Here is a 24,453-nt window from a genome sequence, read left to right on the forward strand (position 1 = left end):
CCCCCATGGTGGATCTAGCCTCTCATATTCTACTCTCCCTGCATGTGCAGGACTCCCATCGTATTGAAGGAGGACAAGACAAATACCAGAGTTGGAACCAGCTGAGAGGATGAGAGAGGTGAATTTTGCACCCAATTTATACTTTTCCAGTATTGCACTGGAGGGTGGGAGTTAGACCTGTTAACAAAGGAAAAAGGCCTCTCTCTCTTCTACAGTTGATAGGTATATTTTAAACAAAAACCTCTTCTAGCCTGTAGCACAGTATATTATCTAAAGCATCTCAGGGCACTTTTAGCCTGACAGAGGCTGTAAGCCACAGCAGGATTTTTTAACCATTATGAATAGCTGAATACCACTTCTGTTTCACACCCCGCCCCCTTTTGATCACAGTGATTTAAGATTTTTCTTTACAAATAAAGTCATAGGAATTTTTCTAATGCATGTGGCATTTCTCCAATGGTACATTTAAATCACATCTTAAGAATTGGGGTGTGACCCTCCTCTCACTTTGGTTTCATACCGAGGTACCTCTACTGACTTCAGTGGAGTTACTCCTGATTATAGCAAGCAAGCAGAGACTGACCCTAGTACTGTACTGCAACAGTACAAAGCAAACTTTATTGGCCTTGCTACTTTCTGCTACGTTGAGGGTATATAATTTTTGAAAGAACAGCATCATCCTCTTTTTATGTTTTTTAAACATGCTAAAACCATCTAAACACACACTGCTACCAAACACAGGAATGATGCATAATTTGGAAAACAGATGTATTTAATTTGTGTTTGTCTTATTATGGAATATAAGTTTAAAAAGTTATTAGATGGTAACATGCCAGAATCTTTACATCTGTGATTCATTAGCCCTACTATACACACGGTGCATTCCTTTCCTTGACAAAACTACAATCCTTATGTAAACAGGTACAAACAAAAAGCCAACAAAAGAGCTAAAACCTGAAGAGCAATGATAAATATTAAATCTCACGTATTAGAAAAAGGATAAATTGAAAATCTTCTAACGGCTTCATTTTTACTCTGTAGGCTCTACAATTACAACATGATAATGCACACATTTTCATAGTTAGCTTTGAATATAACAGGCTTGAAATTTGGCAATTTAAAAAATATTAATGGAACCTCAGACCAGTGTTGATTTATTCCCTTCTGAATACGAACCAGACCTGTGGATGAAATAGAAAAGGAGATTTTGCTCTGAAAAGGTGCCATTCTGCTCAACTCAAGAGCTCTGAAAGGCTCAGGCTGGTGAAAATTTTGTACAGCCCTTTAAAAAAGGTTCATCTGGAGCTCTGCACATACCACTCTGGCATACTCAACCCCTCTGAAGCTACATCAGCAAAATAAGGAGTAGTTATCAAGATTGCAGCTATTTGTGTGTACAAACACATGAGGGCATGAGAGAAACTCCCTTTTTAATATGAGTTTAGGACCAGATTCTGATTTGTTCTCATGAAAAGGTGCAGTCGTAGGGAAAGGCACAGATGCTTAAAAACCAGACCTTTCACTCAGGGTAGCACAGAGATTGCTCCCTTCCTACTCCCATAGGGACACAAGGTGCACTCCCCTCTACCAAAAGGGGGTAGAAGGGAGTGAGGATAATGGTTCATCTCCCACAAAGTGTCTTCTGGAGCTAGCCAACCCTGCAAAGATGTTAGGTAGAGCCCCATGAAAGTGAGCAGAAATGGGTACATAGCGTCTGCATGCCTGGGAACTCTGGGAGGCATTCCACCTTCTGGGGCTCAGGGAAGATGGTGCCAGTGCACAATGAATCTCTCAAAATTAAAGGACATAAAAGATCTACCTTTTCCACAGAATGAATTCTCCTCCTTCTTTCATCCTTCTGCTCTACATATAACCTTCAAGAGTTCCTAGATCTTTTTGATTTTTTTTTCTAACTAGAGCTGTTATCAGGGATGGATTCAAAGTTGTTCAGTGATGGATTATTTTGTTTCGGTTTTAAAACACACATACAAAGAGCACTCATCCCACGCTCTGCGTTCCCCTTCCAATAATTAGGACACCACAATAAGCAACAACTACACTGGACCACTAAGGTTCATCGACAATCACAGTCTGAATTCATTTCCATTCCAGAACTCCAGTAGTTCACAACATCCAAATATGCACACTGTCCCACCCCCTCATCCCAACCCCTCCACAATAGCCTAAGCAAAACGCGGAGCTTTGGAGCATGCCCACAGCCATGGAATTGCACAATGCATAGGGCCCTGCTTACCAATTTGGAAACATACATCATGGCTGTACAGTCCCATTTGACACCTATGGAGGAAACTGAAGAATGTTAGAACTTTCTGATGCTTTTCCTCAGAATTTTCACTCCAATGTAGTAACTGTTCCTCTTATATCCCTCATACTGTAGTCTAACTTCTTCAGTGGAGGAATTCCCACCAGCAGTCCCAGAATACACTCTGGTGGGAATACAATACACTCTGCTCAGTGTGGCAGTTTACATAAGGTCACAACTTCTTTAAGATATTTTAAAAAACCCATCATAATTTTACTGCTGTATTATAAATGTAGTAACATTATGAAGTCATTATTACGAGCTTTATATAATGCTGATGCATATACTGTATGTTGACTGTTGGATTTGCTTATTATGGTAAATGTGACAAAGTCTTCATCAGTGAGACAAGGTGGGTGAGGTAATATCTTTTACTGGACCAACTTTTGCTGGTGAAAGAGACAAGCTTTCAAGCTTACACAGAGCTCTTCTTCAGGTGACCTGAAGTAAGCTTAAAAGCTTGCCTCTCTCACCAACAGAAGTTGGTCCAATAAAAGATATTACCTCACCCACCTGGTCTTGCTACTATCCTGGGACCAAACACAGCTACAACACTGTATACAAAGTCTTGCTTAGGCTTTTCCTTCTGACCTGTCAATAAACCCATGCTGCACAAGCTTACATGTTCCTGTGAAGACATGGTAAATGAGACAGGAATTACCACCTGCTGCTCACTTGCACTTCCTAAGATTACAACCAGCTGCTGCTATTTCACATCAAATCACACAGGCTTCAGGCCAGAGTGATTCTGACACTCTTTATGGCTGACTTCCCTCCCTCCCCCACCCACCCCCTCAAATTCTAATTAATCCCTCAGACCAAGTGCCAGGCCTGCAGCTAATTATTGTACCTGCCCTGGGGAATACAGTGTCCTGTATCACTCTGTCCTGTGCCACAGACTCTCGGCAGGAGCTCTTTTATACAATCTCTTTCATCACAACTGCTGCTTTCTCCATCACCAGAATTCCGCTAACTTACACAATGCCCTGCAATGAATGACAAGGATGGGGGGGGGGTTCCCATACACAATAGTACAACACAGAGCTTTAATTTTAATGTATTATGCCACTGTTAAGAGTTCATATCACCTCAATAGAAACCTGATATTTAGCAACTAGCACAAACTAATTCTGGCTAGAGATGGGTCGTTACAAAATATTATTTTCTATGATCACTATACTTTCATACCAGACTCTGATTGAGCTACTTTGTTTTTAGCATTAGATGAATTTCCCGTAACACAATATCCTCTCCAGAAATAACTCAATTACAAGTATATTCTAAGTGGGAACACGTTCATGTAAATTGCAATCTAATTGCCTACATGGTAACTCTGCCACAGTCAGGCATAATAGGAGTTCCAATAAACAATCTCAACCTGAACTACATGAACTATCCTGTCTAAAGACAATGTCTCAGAGCCAATTCAGCTCCCACTGAAATCAGTAGGAAAGAATCCTATTGACTTCAACAGGGGTTGGATTGGCTCCTGTGTCCGGTTTCATCTGCAACCCTTATCAAATTGCACTCCATTTCTGAGATGTGAACTGAATTGGATAGGCTTCAGAGTGGTAGTCGTGTTAATCTGTATCAGCAAAAACAGTGAGGAGTCCTTGTGGCACTTTAGAGACTAACAAATTTATCTGGGCAAAAGCTTTTGTGGGCTAAAACCCACTTCACCAGATGCATGATCTGATGAAGTGGGTTTTAGCCCACTAAAGCTTTTGCCCAAATAAATTTGTTAGTCTCTAAAGTGCCACAAGGACTCCTCACTGTTTTTGCTGAATTGGACAGGATCTTAGTAAGCAGAGGCCTCCTTCCTGGACCCTCTGCTCAAAATTTGCAGTCCTGGCTCATTCTGTTTCTATTCATTTCATACTGTAGTATCTGAACCGAGAAATGGCACAAAGTGCATTTAGAGTATTTATTAGAGCTGGGTGAAATATTCATAATGAGTTTTATTTGATCAAATTTGTGTATTTGAAGTGTGTAGTACTTCATGGTAATTGAAACAATTTTACACAATGTCAACATTTTGAGGTGAAATTTTGTGTATAATATTTTTCACAACCTTGAGACTAGCATAGGCGTGTTTGTGCATGCAGTGGAAATCACGCTGAGAGAGCCTTCCTTACTCCTGCCCTCCTTGCACCACTGGCAAGGAGCCTACTACAAATTGAAGACACTGCCCCCAACCATTAGACCAGACATGCCAGCATTCTAATATAGGGGGGCAAGTACACTGAACACTTCCCCAGGATGTCACAGCTGCAGCTGCTCTCTCCCATGGCACCCCAGCGCCATGACTTAAAAGGCATAGTCTGGCTCTGGGTGGTTGTAAAAAATAAATAATAATAATCAAAAGGCACTTTTGTGAATTTTGAAAGAAGAGATTCCCCAAGCCCACATTTTCTAATGGATGAAACATATGGCGGCAGTCAGGAGAACTTGAGTTCTGTTCTAACCTCTTCTACTGCTTGCATTCGCTGCGTGATTTTCCACGCTGCTACACTACTTTTATGGGGGTGTAACTCTACTGAAATGAGTGGAGCTACAATGGCATAAAACTGGTGTAGCAGAGTGGATAACCAGGCCTATTTATGTAGGTGGTAAATATTTTTGATCCCATTTTACAGATAGGGGAACTGAGACTCAGAGAAGTTAAATTACTTGCCCCATGTTTCACGGTAAGTCACCATTAGAACCAGAATGGGCCCTAGCCTCTCTGCACTTCACTAGAGCCCAGTGTCTTCCAGACAAGCCATTGAAACTTTCTAAGCTTCAGTACAGACACCTAACGAAGATACTGAAGATAGTTTAAGTTATTCCTTTATTTACATATGATGAGACAATGCAAAGATTAAGGGCTTATCTACATGGGAAGTTATACCACTATAGAGTAGGGTGTGAATTTAAATTGCTATATAGTTATACCAGTATTACCCACTGTGTGGACACATTTATTTGGAATAAGAGTGGCTTTTTGTGGTTTAGCCTAAACTACTTTCAAAGAGACATAACCCACAGTATTCTTGTCAGTAAGTTAAGGAAGTATGGGCTGGATGAATGCACCATAAGGTGGGTAGAAAGTTGGGCTCAACGGGTAGTGATCAATGGCTCCATGTCTAGTTGGCAGCCGGTGTCAAGTGGAGTGCCCTAGGGGTCGGTCCTGGGGCCGGTTTCGTTCAATATCTTCATAAATGATCTGGAGGATGGTGTGGATTGCACTTTCAGCAAATTTGCGGATGATACTAAACTGGGAGGAGTGGTAGATACGCTGGAGGGCAGGGATAGGATACAGAGGGACCTAGACAAATTGGAGGATTGGGCCAAAAGAAATCTGATGAGGTTCAATAAGGATAAGTGCAGGGTCCTGCACTTACGACGGAAGAACCCAATGCACAGCTACAGACTAGGGACCGAATAGCTAGGCAGCAGTTCTGCGGAAAAGGACCTAGGGGTGACAGTGGACGAGAAGCTGGATATGAGCCAGCAGTGTGCCCTTGTTGCCAAGAAGGCCAATGGCATTTTGGGATGTATAAGTAGGGGCATAGCGAGCAGATCGAGGGACGTGATCGTCCCCCTCTATTCGACATTGGTGAGGCCTCATCTGGAGTACTGTGTCCAGTTTTGGGCCCCACACTACAAGAAGGATGTGGATAAATTGGAGAGAGTCCAGCGAAGGGCAACAAAAATGATTAGGGGTCTGGAACACATGAGTTATGAGGAGAGGCTGAGGAAACTGGGATTGTTTAGTCTGCAGAAGAGAAGAATGAAGGGGGGATTTGATAGCTGCTTTCAACTACCTGAGAGGTAGTTCCAGAGAGGATGGTTCTAGACTATTCTCAGTGGTGGAAGAGGACAGGACAAGGAGTAATGGTCTCAAGTTGCAGTGGGGGAGGTTCAGGTTGGATATTAGGAAAAACTTTTTCACTAGGAGGGTGGTGAAACACTGGAATGCGTTGCCTAGGGAGGTGGTGGAATCTCCTTCCTTAGAAGTTTTTAAGGTCAGGCTTGACAAAGCCCTGGCTGGGATGATTTAATTGGGTATGGGTCCTGCTTTTGAGCAGGGGGTTGGACTAGATGACCTCCTGAGGTCCCTTCCAACCCTGATATTCTATGATTCTATGATTCTATGATAACCAACACCAGAAAAAAGAACTCTTCCGTAATACAAGCATTCACACAGGGAGTTATACCACTATAAGTATAGTGATTTAAATTCACACCTTACTTAATACAGTAGAACCTCAGAGTTACAAACACCAGAGTTACGAACTGACCAGTCAACCACAGACCTCATTTGGAACCAGAAGTACACAATCAGGCAGCATCAGAGACAAGAAAAAGCAATACAGTACAGTACTGTATTAAAGATTAACTACTAAAAAAACAGAGAAAGCACCAATTTTTTTGCAGAGTAAAGTTTCAAAGCTGTATTAAGTCAATGTTCAGTTGTAAACTTTTGAAAGAACACCATCATGTTTTGTTCAAAGTTCCAAACATTTCAGAGTTACGAACAACCTCCATTTCCAAGGTGTTCTTAACTCTGAGATTCTACTGTACTGATATAACTTTCCATGTAAACAAGCTCTAAAATTACTTAATCTGAAAAGGAGAAGAGCTAGAGGGGACTTGATTTTGACCTGCTAAATTATGGCAAGTGTAATGAAAACTAATCAGTTCCTCTCTTAAACAGACAAAAAAAGAACAAGAGGACACTAGGTGAAATTAATGGCCAGTACATTTAGAACAAATAAAAAGAAACACTTCTTTATGTGGCATATAGTCAGTCAGTGAAGCCCAGGAGGTCATCAAGACAAATATTACAATATGGCTGGATTAGATAATTTTATGTCCATTCATACTCTATAATTTAGAGCTATGATAAGAAAGCTGCATTGGGGCATAAACTAGTTACAAGCGGGGTTCAGAAAAAATTGCTGCATCTCACCACTAATTACCATACATTCTTGAGAGTTTTCATCATCTCCTAAAGAACTGGGCGCTGGCTACTGACTGAAGCAGGACCCCAGGTTAGATGAACAAAGGGTTTGATACAGTCCGGAAATTCCTACTCTGGGGACTGAGACTGTTCTGACGGAAATTAATGGAACTTCACCACTGACCTCAGAGGGGAGAAGAATCAGACTGCTGGCTGGAAATATATTACAAGGTGGTTTTGATGCAAGGTAACGATAGAGATTTATTCTTCAGCCTCTAATTACTATTTTCTGATTTGTCATCAGAGAGTAAAGAGTTGGACTAGACCCTGCACCTATTAATGTCAACATGGGTTTACTGCTTAAGACCTTGTCTACGCCTACAGCACTGCAGCAGTGCGGCTGTACTGATGCAGTTGCACCTCTGCAGTGCATTTGGTAAAGATGGTCTATGCCGACGGGAGAGTGTTCTCGTCAGCATAAAAAATACACCCTGTGCATGGCATAAGATATGTCAGCAGGAGAAGTTCTCCCGCCGACAGCACTGTGCACAGTAGCACTGATGTCGGTGTAACTTATTTTGTTCACGAGGGGAGGGGAGCAATATTTGCATCCCTAAGTGACGTAAGTTTGCCGACATAGGCGGTACTGTAGACATAGCCTTAATTCAGTGGGAGCAGGATAGACCCAAAGTGTTGTTTTTACTCTGCATTCACTGGAAACATATTAACTAAAGCTACCGTACATGTATTAGTCAATCGGGTTTACAAACAATTTGACTTTTTCCCCAAATACTCCCTCAACAGGCAAAACGTACTGATATATTTAGTTTCCATTAAATATAGAACATTTTATAAAGCTCTTTTCTACAGAGTCTAAAATGTAATAGGCAAAAAAGTGATTTGATTTTAACATGTAATCAGGACATTTTTTAATTTTAATGAGCTTGCTGTCATCATGCCAACTTCTGTCAATATTGGAAGAAATTAAAACAGTTTTCCCACACTCAAGTATAGAACCTGTAAAGCATCAATTGTAACACAGCGATTTCTTTTCCCTAAGCAATACATACAGCAGTAAATAAGCAGCAAATTCATTAAAGGCAAAGAGGAGGGAGGCAAGGGTTAAGCAAATAGGAACACTGTATTACTATCTGGGCCTAACTGTTTTAACAGAGCAAAAGAATCTGTTTAATCATTCAAGTCAACAAAGGTTAAGATAATGAAATAAACTTCTGAATGCCTTGCTTTTCTGGAACCTAATCTCTCCTGCTTAAGACATTTTAAAGATGCTATCAGTTTTGTGTAGACCCAGCTGCTAGGAAAATTTACTTGAACACACCATGAGGAGAAAATAATTTTATCGAAGTCATTATGTATGGCTCCTGCGTGACTTGCTATTGCACCTAGCTCCCAAAACTAATTTAGAACCAGCTGCTGGCTTACGATTTTTTGATCTGATAAACAAGAAATCTCTCATGTATCAGGAGTGAATGACAGAAGCTGTTTATTATGTCATTTGCAGGAAGATGATAGAAGACTGATTAAGATACTGTGCTATGGCTGATTAGCCTCTGCACATTCACCTCTCAACGTCTATTTTCATTAATTAGGCTTCAAACTCTGCTTGGACAATAAATCCTTTGCCACCTAAAGGTGGCAGAGTTCCTTAAGTAAAAGTCATTATGAAATCTTCAAAGGCTTTGCTAGTTTCTAAGCTAATAATTTTAAATTGAAGTGGAGTTGAGCAACTGGAACTGAGCAGTGGTTCAGTACCAGCACTTATTCTAATAGCCCACAGGCTAAAATACATCAATTTTAATTTTCAATGTCATGACTCAGTATAGCAATGCAGACCTCTACAGTCATGTGTGAAACAAGCACTTTCATGGAAATTGATTCGGGAGACTTACTAACACTGAGCCTCTTACACTTGTGAGTGGAGGAATTCTAATTCTGCAGGTTTCAGAGTAACAGCCGTGTTAGTCTGTATTCGCAAAAAGAAAAGGAGTACTTGTGGCACCTTAGAGACTAACCAATTTATTAGAGCATAAGCTTTCGTGAGATCTGGTTCAATCCGAATTTTTAAAATAAGTAACAAATTCATAAGAGGTTAGGTACAAATATACATGGGCAGAAAACAAACTTACTCGGGAAGATCAAACATTTAGGGTAGGACTTTCAAAAGGGCTCAGCACTGGCACATCTCTCGTCCTACTGGCGTTAACAAGGCAGGCCAACACTGAGCACTTTTGAAAAATCCAACTCCTAACAAACATTAGCCCCTTTAAAAAAAAAAGTGGAAAAATACCCATAACTCCATGAAAAATGCAAGTCTCTGAACCTCCACACAATGTTTGCAGGATTTGGATCCTCATTTGCAATACTGAAGGAGGACTTGTGGCACCTTAGAGACTAACAAATTTATTTGAGCATCAGCTTTCGTGAGCTACAGCTCATTTCAACGGATGCATTCAGTGGAAAATACAGTGGGGAGATTTATATACATAGAGAACATGAAACAAACAATGGGTGTTACCATACAGACTGTAACCAGAGTGATCACTTAAGGTGAGCTATTACCAGCAGGAGAGCGGGGTGGGGGAGGGGGGACTTTCGTAGTGATAATCAAGGTGGGCCATTTCCAGCAGTTGACAGGAACGTCTCAGAAACAGTGGGTGTGGGCAGGCATAAACATGGGGAAATAGTTTTACTTTGTGTAATAACCCATCCACTCCCAGTCTCTATTCAAGCCTAAGTTAATTGTATCCAGTTTGCAAATTAATTCCAATTCAGCAGTCTCTCGTTGGAGTCTGTTTTTGAAGTTTTTTTCTTGAAGAATTGCCACTTTTAGGTGTGTAATCGAGTGACCAGAGAGATTGAAGTGTTCTCTGACTGGTTTTTGAATGTTATAATTCTTGACGTCTGATTTGTGTCCATTTATTCTTTTACGTAGAGACTGTCCAGTCTGACCAATGTACATGGCAGAGGGGCATTGCTGGCACATGATGGCATATATCACATTGGTAGATGTGCAGGTGAACGAGCCTCTGATAGTGTGGCTGATGTAATTAGGCCCTGTGATGGTGTCCCCTGAATAGATATGTGGACACAGTTGGCAACAGGCTTTGTTGCAAGGATAGGTTCCTGGGTTAGTGGTTCTGATGTGTGGTTGCTGGTGAGTATTTGCTTCAGTTTGGGGGGCTGTCTGTAAGCAAGGACTGGCCTGTCTCCCAAGATCTGTGAGAGTGATGGGTCATCCTTCAGGATAGGTTGTAGATCCTTGATGATGGGTTGGAGAGGTTTTAGTTGTGGGCTGAAGGTGATGGCTAGTGGCGTTCTGTTATATTCTTTGTTGGGCCTGTCCTGTAGTAGGTAACTTCTGGGTACTCTTCTGGCTCTGGCAATCTGTTTCTTCACTTCAGCAGGTGGGTATTGTAGTTGTAAGAATGCTTGATAGAGATCTTGTAAGCGTTTGTCTCTGTCTGAGGGGTTGGAGCAAATGCAGTTGTATCTTAGAGCATTGCTGTAGACAATGGATCGTGTGGTGTGGTCTGGATGAAAGCTGAAGGCATGTAGGTAGCAATAGCAGTCAGTAGGTTTCCGGTATAGGGTGGTGTTTATGTGACCATCGCTTATTAGCACTGTAGTGTCCAGGAAGTGGATCTCTTGTGTGGACTGGTCCAGGCTGAGGTTGATGGTGGGATGAAAATTGTTGAAATCATGAGGGAATTCCTCAAGGGCTTCTTTTCCATGGGTCCAGATGATAAAGATGTCATCAGTGTAGCGCAAGTAGAGTAGGGGCATTAGGGGACGAGAGCTGAGGAAGCGTTGTTCTAAGTCAGCCATAAAAATGTTGGCATACTGTGGGGCCATGGGAATAAATGGACACAAATCAGACGTCAAGAATTATAACATTCAAAAACCAGTCGGAGAACACTTCAATTTCTTTGGTCACTCGATTACAGACCTAAAAGTGGCAATTCTTCAAGAAAAAAACTTCAAAAACAGATTCCAATGAGAGACTGCTGAATTGGAATTAATTTGCAGACTGGATACAATTAACTTAGGCTTGAATAGAGACTGGGAGTGGATGGGTTATTACACAAAGTAAAACTATTTCCCTTTGTTTATTACCTCCACACACACACTGTTCCTCAGACGTTCTTGTCAACTGCTAGAAATGACCCACCTTGATTATCACTACAAATGGTCCTCCCCTACCCCACCGCTCTCCTGCTGGTAATAGCTCACCTTAAGTGATCACTCTGGTTACAGTCTGTATGGTAACACCCATTGTTTCATGTTCTCTATGTATATAAATCTCCCCACTGTATTTTCCACTGAATGCATCCAATGAAGTGAGCTGTAGCTCACGAAAGCTTATGCTCAAATAAATTGGTTAGTCTCTAAGGTGCCACAAGTACTCCTTTTCTTTTTGCGAATGCAGACTAACATGGCTGCTACTCTGAAACCTGTCATTTGCAATACTGTATCTCTGTCAATTGGAGATGTGTTATATAGGGCCTTATTTTCAAACCAGTAAGCATACTATTGTCCACCTATCTTGTGCATACTGTTGTGTATGCAAATCAAGCAAGGTGAACTTCCACAACTCTGAAATAGTGTATTTAATTTCCCCCCTAATAATTTCAGAGTGATTTAAGCAAGGAGCGTCTTTAAATTTTTAAGATCAAAATAGGAAAATTGAAAAAGGGGAGTGCCTGAGGGTTGCAAGAGATGTTCTTGTCTCAGGTATAAGTTATGAGAGAAGATGATGATCTACATCTTTCTCTTCATTTCACTGGGGATTTTGCAAGCTTCAGGGTCCCATTTTCACCCTGGCAAATCTCCACTTTTTACTTTGGTTTCTTTTACTAATGAAAGTGCCTGAAAGAAGAAGGTGGCTGTTATAAAGGATAAGGGGTTCTTTTGAATTTTCAAAGCCATAAAAATGGCTTGGAGCAGTAAAACCTTTGCTATAAGCAAGTCTGAGCTTCAAAAACATTTGTAAAAAGTTTCTTATATAACAAAGAAACCGCAGGCTCCATATCTCCAAAAGATGAGCTAGTTTAAAAGTGTCCAGGACTTTCAGGTACAGTAACCAGTCTATTTTCAGGCTTTTTGAATGTAAATGTTGATGTCATTCCAGTATCACTTTCAGGCAGAATACTTCTGGGAACAATAGAAAACATGATTGTGGCACCCACCACAAAACCTATGTTCCATACGAAATGATACAAAACATACAGAAAAGTAACCAAGGAAAGAAGAAGTGGGTATAATTTCATTTTGGTGCATGATGGATTTACACGAAGAACTTCCATTAATTACACATGTCTAATCCGCTGGCAATGCAAGTTGAGCATATACATCCTGAAGACAGTAATCAGAAAAGATAACTATTGTAGCATGAAAAATAAAATAGTAAGAAGCACTATCCTAATATTTACACTTGAAAAATCTGAGGAAAAAGAAGGAAAGGCTCCTGTAAAGCATATCCAAACTCATTTTGAGAAAGATAAGGACATGAGAAAGGAGACTCTGAAAATTACTCAAATGATATCTACAAAATTTCTTAATGAAACTCTTCAATACAGTGTAAACTAATTAAACCTCTGATGAAGATTCTTATGTTCTTATTCTTATACCCCCATAGGTACAACACTGACCTGCTCTCAAGAACATGATCTACAGTACAGGATACCCTCTCCCAACTCTGCATCTCCACTCCTGATCTGTTTTTACTATTCAGTCCTGCATCTGAGCCAGTCTCTCTGACTGCAGGTTGCCTCGCTGTCAACGTAACATGTTTAAAGCTGAACTCTTTGGATCTGATTCTTCTGTACCTTCTAGCTGCATTGCACTAGTCTAAAGTCTAACTAGACTTGCTAGCCCCAGGACTGAAGAGCTGTAACAATGGTTTAAAGCCACTTTCTCCCTTTCCCCTCATTCTGGATTTGTGCCAAGACTGCTGGTCCAATCTACAGAATCTGGGCCCTTTTCTCCACTCCCATGGCCTCTCCAGTCCTCCCATTCCCTGTCACCATTAACACTTCCTCCATTCTCGCATGACTTGGGAGCCATTTTTGACTCTACCCTCTATCCTGCCACACCCAACCATGCCTTTGCAAATCTTTTCATATTTTACTCAACAGAATTTCCAAGCGCCAGCGTGTTCTCTCTTTCCATCCTGCTAAAGCTCTCACCCAGGCCCTGATGATCTCTTGGCTTAACTCCTGCAACCCCCTTTCCTCTGGCCTCACTCACACCTACTTTTGAATTCCTCCACTGACAACTCCTTCTCCACCACATCAAATTCAAGATCCTTCTCCTCAGCTTGTTAGGGCCTTTCTCAACTCTGCCCTTCCATACATCACTCTCTTGTACCTTCCTGAGATTGTTCCTTGCCACTTTTGCTTTCCTAACAATGCCAAGCTTGAATGACTGTATGTTCATTTCTCCCACCAGCACGTTTCCACTGTCTTCTGTGCAAAACCTCATGCATAGAATACCTCTCCAAAGTAGTATAGAGACGCTAGCCTGCCCTCCTCCAGATCCCTTGTTAAAGATTCACTTTTGCCACGATGCCTTCAGCAAACAGTCAGCTCAAGTAGACAACCAGTGAGGATTTCTGAGATCTATTTTAGCTACTTCTATCTTATAATTAAAAAACAACTTTAAATGATTCACAAACATTAAGTTGTGCATATAATCATTCTAGGTAACAATGTGCTGCTTTCACTATTACTCTTGTCATCCTTCTTCATTCTTGCCTTTAGTTTGCTTCCTTCTCTTGTTTGTCTTAAATTAGATTTTAAGCTATTAGGACTGGGACTGCAGCTTTCTAATGTCAGAACATCACCAAGCATAATGGGGCCTGACTGGGGCTTCTAAGCACTACTGTCGTCACAATAATATGGCCAAGTAAATATGTTATGACTTTAACGATTTCTCACTCACAGTAAAATTAAAATATATTAACTAATTGACAGAAAACGTGCCCTGGCATGAGAAAATGTATAAACATGCAACTGAACTGAGCCTCTGCATCATTAGAACAATATGTCCAAATATTTGTATAATGAAGAACGGATGTAAAGACAATGAACTGGCACTACCAACATAACAATTTGTTCACCATTGTATTCCTGTGATTAAAACAAACACAATACTTAACAACTAAAATAACTCCACAAGGAATGTGTTATGTTTACATCACTAACGCTAAAATTTTCTCTGTTTCTAACTGCTTGGGGAAAAATGCTATGTTTAAGAGACAATATTATTATTCTATTTGGTACATGTATGTAGGCACAAGAACTAGTCCATGAATGTGCCATGCTTTTATAATTCTCTAAATAATGCCCTCTGCATTATAGGAGTCCATGCAAGACCTGAAAGATGGCTGGGAAAACTGGAAGGTTTACTCTGGCAAACCAAACCAACTCCTACACAGCAGAGCACAATCACTGTCAAATGCATTTCCCCCCACTAGCAGCAGTTGTACATTTTCATATATAGTAATGTATGTGTGGCTATTCTTACTCAAATGCTTCCCAGAGACTGTTTGGTTATATTTGCTGTCCTGCAGACGCTTACTACAACATGCAGGGTAAATGCAGCTAATAAGCATGATTAGCTAAGACACTATATTTCATTTAGTTTTGCGCTAAGGACTAATAGCCTACTCAGGGAAGGGGAAGTGCAACATTTTTTTTTTTAAGATGCTTACCCGAGGGCCCTGATCACCTTGATCTCCCTGCAAAGGGGAAAGATGAGATGATAGTTTTAACACAGCATCTGTGTGCTACCCACCTCTCTTACATAATTTCACATCGTACTGCGTCAATATAAACTATGTGTTCAGTAAATACCAGGAGGGGTTTCCATTTATTTTGTAAGTGTTGACAATATGTGTACTCACCTTCTCACCTTTTGGACCAGGAGGACCCTAAAAAAAATAGAAAAAAAATTGACAAATTATTGATGCTAATGAAGTTCAGTGATCAGTTACAGGGATACAGTAAGAAGCAGGTCTGAATGATCCAGAGATCTATCCCTAATGTTATGATTTCTTATGGTTTTCATTCCATAAGCTGCAGGTATTTTAGGGACAGGTTCTGCAAAGATTTAGTAGCAGGTGTAGTGGGGTTACTCCTGTTGAGTTGTGCACACGGTCTTCAATGGGATTACTCACAATAGTAAAAAACATGAGTGAACTCCTGGCAATAGCAAATGGCAATGGCAAAACTCCCACTGACTTCAACAGAGCCAGGATTTCATCCTACATCTGGTAATAAGCGTTTTCTAAAACAGTAAAACTTTTTACCAAATATGGCTAATAAATCTGTCATGTATTTTGGCAGCCTTCTTAAATTAGAAAAATAAAGGAAAATTAGATTAGGAATTCTAGGAGCATAGCAAGTCATGTTCAGTCCAGTGGTATACTGTGAGTGGTAGAGGAAAGTGAGCTCTTCTTTATCAGAATTCAGTTTGATATGACTTTTCAGAATGAAGGATAATTATTTTAAAAACACCAGACAAACAAAATGGTGTAGTGGTGATATTAGGGTGGCACTATAGGTTCTTTCATTATTTATTCTCTGTTGTCTGAACAAGTTCCCAACTTCTGTGTTGTGCAACTGTCCAGAATCAACTTTCTAGACCCAGTTCTTAAGCTGTGGTTTGTGGATCACTTGCTGGTAGTCTGCACAGAACTGGCAGATTAAAAGGTGCTGTCTCTGCCTACAAGTTTCCAGCTCCTTCTGAAGATGTCCAGGTGTTTCAGTGCAAATAAGAGTATGGTCACTGGTAAAAGCACCTGGAAACAAAGAGGACAAGCCCAGTCTAGTTGTGTTCAAAAGGGGCCATAGCTACAAGAGAAGGAGAGGAAAAAAGCACCACTACCAGAGAGCGGCACCACCCACAGCACAGTTAAAACTAACTAACTATCTTCCTAGTGCTACTTTTCCATGTAACCAAGCACTATAACTGCCAGAAGGATTTCATAATCATAAATGGCAGGGGAAGTGGTTTGCATGACTTGCAAATGGAAGAAGTGGCCCAAGAAACACTGTCTATTAGGATGCTGGCTACAGCAAAAAAAGCTTTGAAAATTCCCATGCTAGCTGGTTTCTGGTGCATTTTTAAGGGTTCCCCAGCATGAAGGAGAGCCCCTTCTACTACACCTTTTAAAGAGACGCAATGTATGTTAACTTCTGTAGCAGGCCATCTCTTCTGGCTGGTGCAGGGGGGAAGAATCAAGCCCTGGCCTCCTCCTTTCCTTCCCATTTCTCCTTTGGGGCAGCTAGAGGAGTGGAGCCCTTGCACTCAATTGAATACCATAACTGTCATTGTGGCCCTCTCCCCCTTATATCCCCACACAGAGGCTGGACACTGTCCCTCCCTGAAGTTTAAAAAAGAAGTTAAAACAGATAAACTTGTGATGAACTTTTGTCTGTGTGCATTCACTTGGTCAGCTTACACACTGAGGTTCACATGACAAACAGTTAAAATTGCATGCAGAATTCTATATTCTGTGTCAGCAACTGACCCCATGAATGCTTGTACTGATGTGACTCAAAGGGATAATAATGCAGCACATTTTCAGCAGGCCTGCTTTAAAACATGTGAATATATATATATATATATATATATATATATATATCAAGCTTGCAAGCTCTCAGACAAACATATATCAACATTTACCAATAGTTACTGCAGAATAGTGTTTGAGAGTATAGCAGGTGTGTAATAATTGTTGGTCAATACTGACTTTAAAATGGTGACCACTGAACTGAGAATACAATATCGACTGTGGTTCCATTCCATTACCTTAAAAAAAATAATCCTTTAACTGACCCTTGACGACCCACCAATTGAGCACTATAGCTAAGGGACCAGATTCAGTAACGCTGTATATTACACTCCCTGTGCTAGTGAGGCCTCTGCAACCCAAAGGTATTCAACTCAACTTAAGGAAGGGCAGAGCATTTTACTGCCACTGTACTCTCTTGAAATGCAGTTATTCACAGTCTGGTTTCAACAGAAACTCCACTGGCAGAAACTGCTGAAGGCATGGTACAACTGTTGCAGCTACAGCCCTTCCCGACCAGTGCCACGCACTTGTTGGGCTCACAGGCATGTAATTAGTCCACTATGACACAACTAAGGATGCAGTCAATTTGCACCACCATGACCTTCTTCCCAGGAGACATGCTAGAGCTCTGGGAACATGAATGTGAATCCAGCTTATGATTTTTAATAGAGCTGGTTCTACTATTTGTTTCAAATAACTTATCCAATGATTTTTGCCCTCTTTTCTCTTTGTAGATTATCCATGAAAAAACCCTGATTTCTGTGAATTAGTTAATTATTCACAATTGTCTGATGGCTCAGATTGGTTGATATGAGTATTTGCTTTTTGCACAATATGGCTAGTTACCCAAGTCACGTGGTATTGTTTCTGTTTATTGATTGGACATTTTATAATTTAAAAGAATGCACCTTTCTGCTTACAAATTATCCAAAAGTATTCGTTAATGTTCAACAAATCTACTGTATGAACAAATAAAAATATCTTTTCAAAATGGCCACAAGCGCATTTTTGGTGTAAATACTCTCACAAACACTTGTACTTTTATTCACAATGCTTTTACTTTCTGTGAGCTCTCTTGCAAATAAAAATTAGCTCTTGTAAATACCAGTAAAGGGAATCAGTGGCATTTCATTGTAAGAATATTCAAGTAATATTTTATGGCTGTATTCACCCAGCTCTAATTTTTGAGAATACCATTTCCATTGTTTTGGGAACTTTAAGAAGGAAATCTCCAACCCTCAGCCTTTGTCATCTTCTTTCCATTTGTGTGGAGAAATTCTCCCAAGGTTGTACTGCAGGTTTTATTGATGTGTGTGTTTTCGGGAGAGGGAGGAAAGGCTGTATGGATTTGGTCTGAGGCAAAGAGATGTTTGTGGAGGTGGGGTGAGAGTTGGGGACTGGTTTGTTTAAAGGAGGGCAAGTGTTGCAGGGGGTTTGTTTTTCCCCAAAACTCTATTCTTTCTTCTTAAGAGCATAGAAACAAAGAACTGAGTGAGTTAAAAAAATGCTAATTTCGAAGGCTGCAACAGAGACATCTTGCCCTTTTTCCAAAGGAGCTTTCTGTGCTTTCGTCTGTGAGATGGCAGAGATCAGGCCTCTAACTGCTGCACAAATGTGAAAGCATTTTGTGTCTGTTATGTGAAACGTCTGAGGTCAGAACATTTCTGAAATAACTTTACTATGTTTTCACTGGAAACAGAGGCTCTTTTCTCAAAGAGTAATTATCTACTGCAGACTGCCATACATTTTCAAATACAGTTTATAGCCTCTTTGGCATAAGCAAGGCCTCGTAAATCACAAACACATGCAAAATTTGCATTCATAATTAGGTGATAAATACTGCTCTTTTTAAAACAGGGTGTTCCAAAGCAGACTGAAAGGCGTCCAGGCACCTGCCAACTGAGAACAAAGCTGAAGTAAGGGTCAACTATATTTTACAGCTGTTGCTGCCCCTGAGTACAGACACAAGCTACATTTATACATTCAGGATTAATGGCAGGTGCTTCTTTCTTGCTGTCTTGACTGCAGCCACATTTCCATTCCTTTGTCACATCCTTGTTATTATAAATGGGTATACAAGGAGTGGAAGGCCAGGGCAGTGTGAGAATGGACAGCATAAGGCCTAATCTTGTAGTCTGCATTCAGACAAGATTCCCACTGAAGTTTATGAGAGAATTATCTGAGTAAGGTCTGCAGGATTTAGCCCATAGGAAGTATTTCATGGCACATTATCTAAAAGTTGCTAATTTTTTTACTTTACTCTACCGTGACAGCTATTTCCCACCTGTAAAAGTTTTCTGATGATCATAGTAGCAACGTCTTCTCAACAGCCAGTATTTAAATCAAACAATTTAAAAAATATATTTGATTGTGCATTCTGTTATCCTCCAAGCTAGTCCAACTTTTCTTTAAAAGTATAAATACAGCCACAATCTTCCGTTCATTATAGACCCCAACTTTAATCTGCATAACATGTCTCTGCATTAAGAACTAGTATACTGTATATTCAACAAAGAAGTCTCCCAACTTTACTCTATGGTCTGTATCTACATATGATCTGTTTCTATACAAATAGTTAAACAGGACATGAAATAATGAGTGAGGCTCAATAATTTAATAGGGAAGATGTAGAGTGTATAATGTAGTGTGACACCTGACAGATGAAGGATACCCAAGAAGAGGAGGTTTAAAGATATAGCAATATGCCCAGGTTACACATAGAAGGCCAGATTCACAGCTGTGGACCCCAAGGTGTGGGTCCCTGGTGACAGTAAGTTCATTCCACTCGGAGCAGTAATGCACATGTGCAAGTTACCTGCAGTCTCCGGAGTCCAGAGGTGATTGGCACAGGCCATGAACTGTGTTCAGTAGCCTGTGATGATACAAGGTCAACACAGGCAGTGCATCCACCAGTGGGGCTTCTAGGGAACGCCAAGTGTAAAACAAAGCTGTTCTCCCCTAGTAGGACCACTGTGGAAGGGGCTGATAATACTTTTTTCTCCCTTCTCCTCTTTTCTACCCCTCAGCTAGCTTCCTCTGTGAGCCCCAGCAGAGGTACCAACTTTCTAATGTGCCAGGGTGTGCTTGACCCCTGCTGTGCCCCAGGTCCCGCCCCCACTCCACCCCTTCCCCCAAGGTCCCACTCCCACCCTGCCTCTTCCTGCCCCATTCCACCCCCTCCCCCCGAGTGCACCCCACCCTCACTCCTCCTCCCAGCGCCTCTTGCATGCCGTGGAACAGCTGATCGCAGAAGGTGGGAGGCGCTGGCTGGGAGGGGGAAGAGCTGATCAGGGGGGCTAGCGGTGGGTGCTCAGCACCCACCATTTTTTCCCCATAGGTGCTCCAGCTCTGGAGCACCCATGGAGTCAGTGCCTAAGGGCCCAAGGAGATCCCTGCACACGTAGGACTGAATCTGGCTTGCGGGATTAAAAACATCTACGAATTAAGATTTCATTTTTAATTTTGGACAAAATAACCCCACAATGATTTTGTCACTAAATTACAATGCATACTGGGGCCTAAGGAGCATTTAGAGGTCAACTGTGGTCTTCTGGAGGGTGCCCAGGATGAAACAGAATTAAAGAACTGACTACAAACAAGAGACAGCATCAATGCAATTGCAGAAATGCAACTGATTAGCCAACTAAGAACAAGACACTTTTTAAAAATTGTAATATGCAGGTTAGATTAGCCCAAGCCAAGTCTTACAGTAAACACACAAATCCAGAACATAACCCAAAGTTGTTCCTTAACCTGGAAGAGTTATCAGGCAGCTTCTCATTATTGATAAACTGGCATTAAATCATATTTTCAGAATTATATAAAAACATAACATTAACCTAGAATTTTTTGCTGTTTGTTTTTTGAGGATTTTATTTCAGTGATGGAAGGTAGTTTCTGTAGGTGAGGAAGAACAATTTCACTATGAAAGTATTGATACTTCTTCCTTCACAATTTTGCTCAGAACTATCAGCTGTCCCGAATTACAAGAGATTTCCTTGACTTTGAAACTAAAATTTACATAAACCTCATAGAAACCCAGCAATTATTGTAAAATACTATAGGATTGGATATGCTGAATTATGAAATGTAATGTTATAGAAAGTATTAAGAAAAGAGTTACAAAATCATTTTAAGCTTCCTGCCCTATTATTTTTCTCGTTTCCCTTATGAGTCCAGGAATGTTAAGCAGCATGGTTTTGGACTTCATTAAATTTGGCCATGTTTGCAGACAAAGGGCTGTGCTAGCTGGCACACAATGCCAACATCTCACCTTGGATCAAATTTACTAATGCTCTCCAAAATTTCCAGTGCATTTGTAGAGCTTCTTCTTCTTCTTAACCAATGCTGCCTCCATCCCCTTTCTTGGACATGTTTCATTCTCCCCTCTGGGATTCTCATAGCTTCTCTTGGATCATAAACAATGTTGTAACAAATTTTGCTTAACTCTCTCCCTCTGCACTGCAGTTTCTTTTTGTGACATCTTTCTTCCAGTACAGAAGAAAAGAAGTCTTCAGATTTGACAGTATAATTTATACCTGACTTAATAATCAAGAAACACTATGAAAGCGTGCAAAAAGTAAGATGTAAAATCATTGTACATAATGTATCTTAGATAAACAATTCAGTCTTGTAATTTACTTGTTGATGTCAATGTTAACCTTAACCTGACATTTATTTACACCACCGTATCCAGAATGCAGTGATATACACTGCTATGCAAATCACACAGGTTCTTAAACTGCAGGTTAGAAAATATGATCTATCCAAGAGGTACCAGGAAAGTGAAGACTTACATTATAATAGCACTGATTTACACATGTATATTCACTTCTCATGCAGTGTTGGGGTTGAGATCAAGATTTGCAGCCTTCCAATACTGCCCCGGAAGCTCTCAGAGAACTACAGTGGCCAGTGGTTCACCACAGAACTCTTCCACAGTGCTTCCAGCCACCCCAGTAGTCAGGAGCCAAGCCAGAGTACGAAGCTCAGATTCCCAGCATGTTAGTGCTTTGTGCTATTGTTATATGTCCTTTGAACACATTATCCTTTATCTTGCATGCGTTTTCTTTGGTTAATCAATACAGCTGTCTTCCTTTTCGCCACATGCTTTTCTTTGAAAAATCACAAACCTTAGTGCAAATAATACTTAAAATAAAATCCAGCATACTGAAAGAATATGCCTAAGTGTCCACTGCCTGGGTTTTATAGACAAAGGGTCAAATTTACCTCTAGCATAAGTGAATGCAGCTCCATTTACTTCAGTAGTATTGAGCCTGCCTATACTAGCAATGCATTTGGCCTAATTTCTCTTCTTAGCAGTCCAACAATATAAACAATCAGTCAAGCACAATGACATTCTCAATCAAATTGTTCAGTCTCTTCTGAACCAGAGCTAGATGAGTATCTGCAGGTTACTCCTAGACCTGCTGTGCTAGCATGACACCATGACCAAGAATATAATGGCAGAGAAATGAGATGCATTAGCAGAACCAGAATACTGAGGTAATTCTCTCATCCAGAATAGTCAGACAGTTCCTGGATGCCATTTGTTGGCTAATACAATATAATGAATGTACTTCCCAGATCAAAAAATTTGAGCCATCACCTCATTGGTCACAATGTGTTTCCCTATGCTCATACTTTGCACCTCTGCATAAGCATGAATTTACTGATACTCTTATGTATTCATGCAAATTTTGAGCACTTATGAGGAGGGATACAGTAAATTCATAAAGCCATATAAAAGATTATTGTGATAAAATGAAGATATATCTGTATTGTTAAAATTATGACAACTATCAAGTAATTAATTAGTGATGGACAAACCATAGAAGGATTAGTATTTATAGGCCAGTTCAGGTAAGCACCCAAAACTTTGTACTGCTTAAACATATGAATCTAGTACATAAGAATATAAGAACAGCCATACTGGGTCAGACTAAAGGTCCATCTAGCCCCGTATCCTATCTTCTGATAGTGGCCAATGCCAGATGCTTCAGAAGGAATGAACAGAACAAGTAATCACCAAATATTGGCAAAAAGTGCTGACTGAGTCCTTTAGACTGAAGTCATCCATGTATCCACAGAAAAAGTGCAGCATGGGTGAAGGATGTCCACACTGACCCACCAACATGTCTCAACCTTGACCTGGAGGGAATACCTCACATCAGGAAGAAATCTCGGCCTCAATGGCCATTTCACTCCTTGGCATCCTGCTGAGACTACCATCCATGTTGGTTTTTATTCTGGGGATGTGGAGAACTGTTCCTTGGGAAATGGAATGAAACCACCCAAGTTACACAGGCAGCTGAAAAACTGTTTGGTGATAACTTTCAATAACAACCTATCTGAGTCATAACTTATCTTTAGAGACTGGCCATTCAGAGACTGAAGCAGCACAGTTGTTAATTTCCTTTTCCCTTCCTCAAACTCATTTTGGTATCCCCTATTCGGTCCATTCTTCCCCTGCTCTGGGGATGCAGTCCTATTCAATCTCTATTCTGGAAGATGTCAAGTGGTGCTCTTTTCTTCTTCCTGCCATGTTCTCTCTCAACTGGGATTATATGTGTGTACCCATGCCAGAATTTCAATGTAATACTATATTTCTCACACTAGTGTTCACTCTGCATCTCTGTGTTCATAAGTAACGAGGCAGAGCATAATCAGTTATGTCACACCTCAAGCATGGAAGGGGGAAAATGCTTTCTAACGCCCCTTAACACTAATAGAAAGTATTTGTTGGAAGTCACGGGCACTTGATAGGATTCAATAGCAAGAGAAAGTGCAGTTGACTCTGGCATTGTACTTTGGTTAATAAATATTCACTGCAGTCAACAGAGATTATTGAAATTCAGGTAGCAGAACAATAAATCAATCAGCTGCAAAAGCTGCATGAACAAAAAAAGGAGGAAGAAGAAAGGAATAAAAGGCTACCTTAGAATTTACAATAAAAAGGAACTAGAGACTGGACAAAGAATTATCAAAGCACCTTTCCACCGAAAAATTGTGTTTATTATGGTGTCAAACTCTGTTACGCTGGAAAAGTGAGTTACAGCTATAAACAGATTTATAATTTCAGATTTCACACACCTTTCATTGTACGCTAAAGATTAAAGTGGCCATGAAACAAAACAAGAAAAGAAGGAAAAATAAATAGAACTGCTAGATCTTCCAGTCAGCCGCCCGTATTAGGACTACCAATGATATTGTAAAAGTCTGTATTTTTTGTGGACACTTCTGTGAGGATATCTTTACTACTAAGCTATTTGTCTCAAAAGATATGATGTTCATTTGAGCCCAAGCCTAAGAGGGCTCACTAGGTACTGGCTCTGATCACAAAGCTCTGCCTCATGGAAGCGATTAATGTGGTCTAGAACTGAAAGAACACTTGGAAGAGAAAAAAACCTTAAAAGGAAGACTGATATAGTCCAGTGAAATTCAGGGCTTATAAAACTACATAGATCAGAGAAGCATATTCTGGATTTCTTTCCTAGCACAATACAAATTAAACAGCAAAATTATACCTCCTGCCAATCAAAGCCATAAACCCTTTTTTTCCAAGGTCTTTTGAGATATAAACATACC

At 40.5% G+C, this 24,453-nt stretch overlaps 1 protein-coding gene across 1 annotated transcript in view; it reads right to left on the reverse strand.

The window, feature by feature from the left end:
• Positions 1–24,453, reverse strand: part of COL25A1 (collagen type XXV alpha 1 chain) — a 422,316-nt gene that overhangs the window by 126,924 nt on the left and 270,939 nt on the right. The window contains exons 6-7 of the mRNA XM_084626922.1: positions 15,193–15,219; positions 15,001–15,027 (exon numbers count right to left, since the gene is read on the reverse strand). Of these exons, the coding sequence (XP_084483048.1) occupies positions 15,001–15,027; positions 15,193–15,219 (54 nt within the window). The remainder of the gene's footprint in view (positions 1–15,000; positions 15,028–15,192; positions 15,220–24,453) is intronic.

Source organism: Lepidochelys olivacea (genome assembly GCF_965140295.1).
Source record: "Lepidochelys olivacea isolate rLepOli2 genome assembly, chromosome: 4".
In the NCBI taxonomy this organism is placed as follows: Eukaryota; Metazoa; Chordata; order Testudines; family Cheloniidae; genus Lepidochelys; species Lepidochelys olivacea.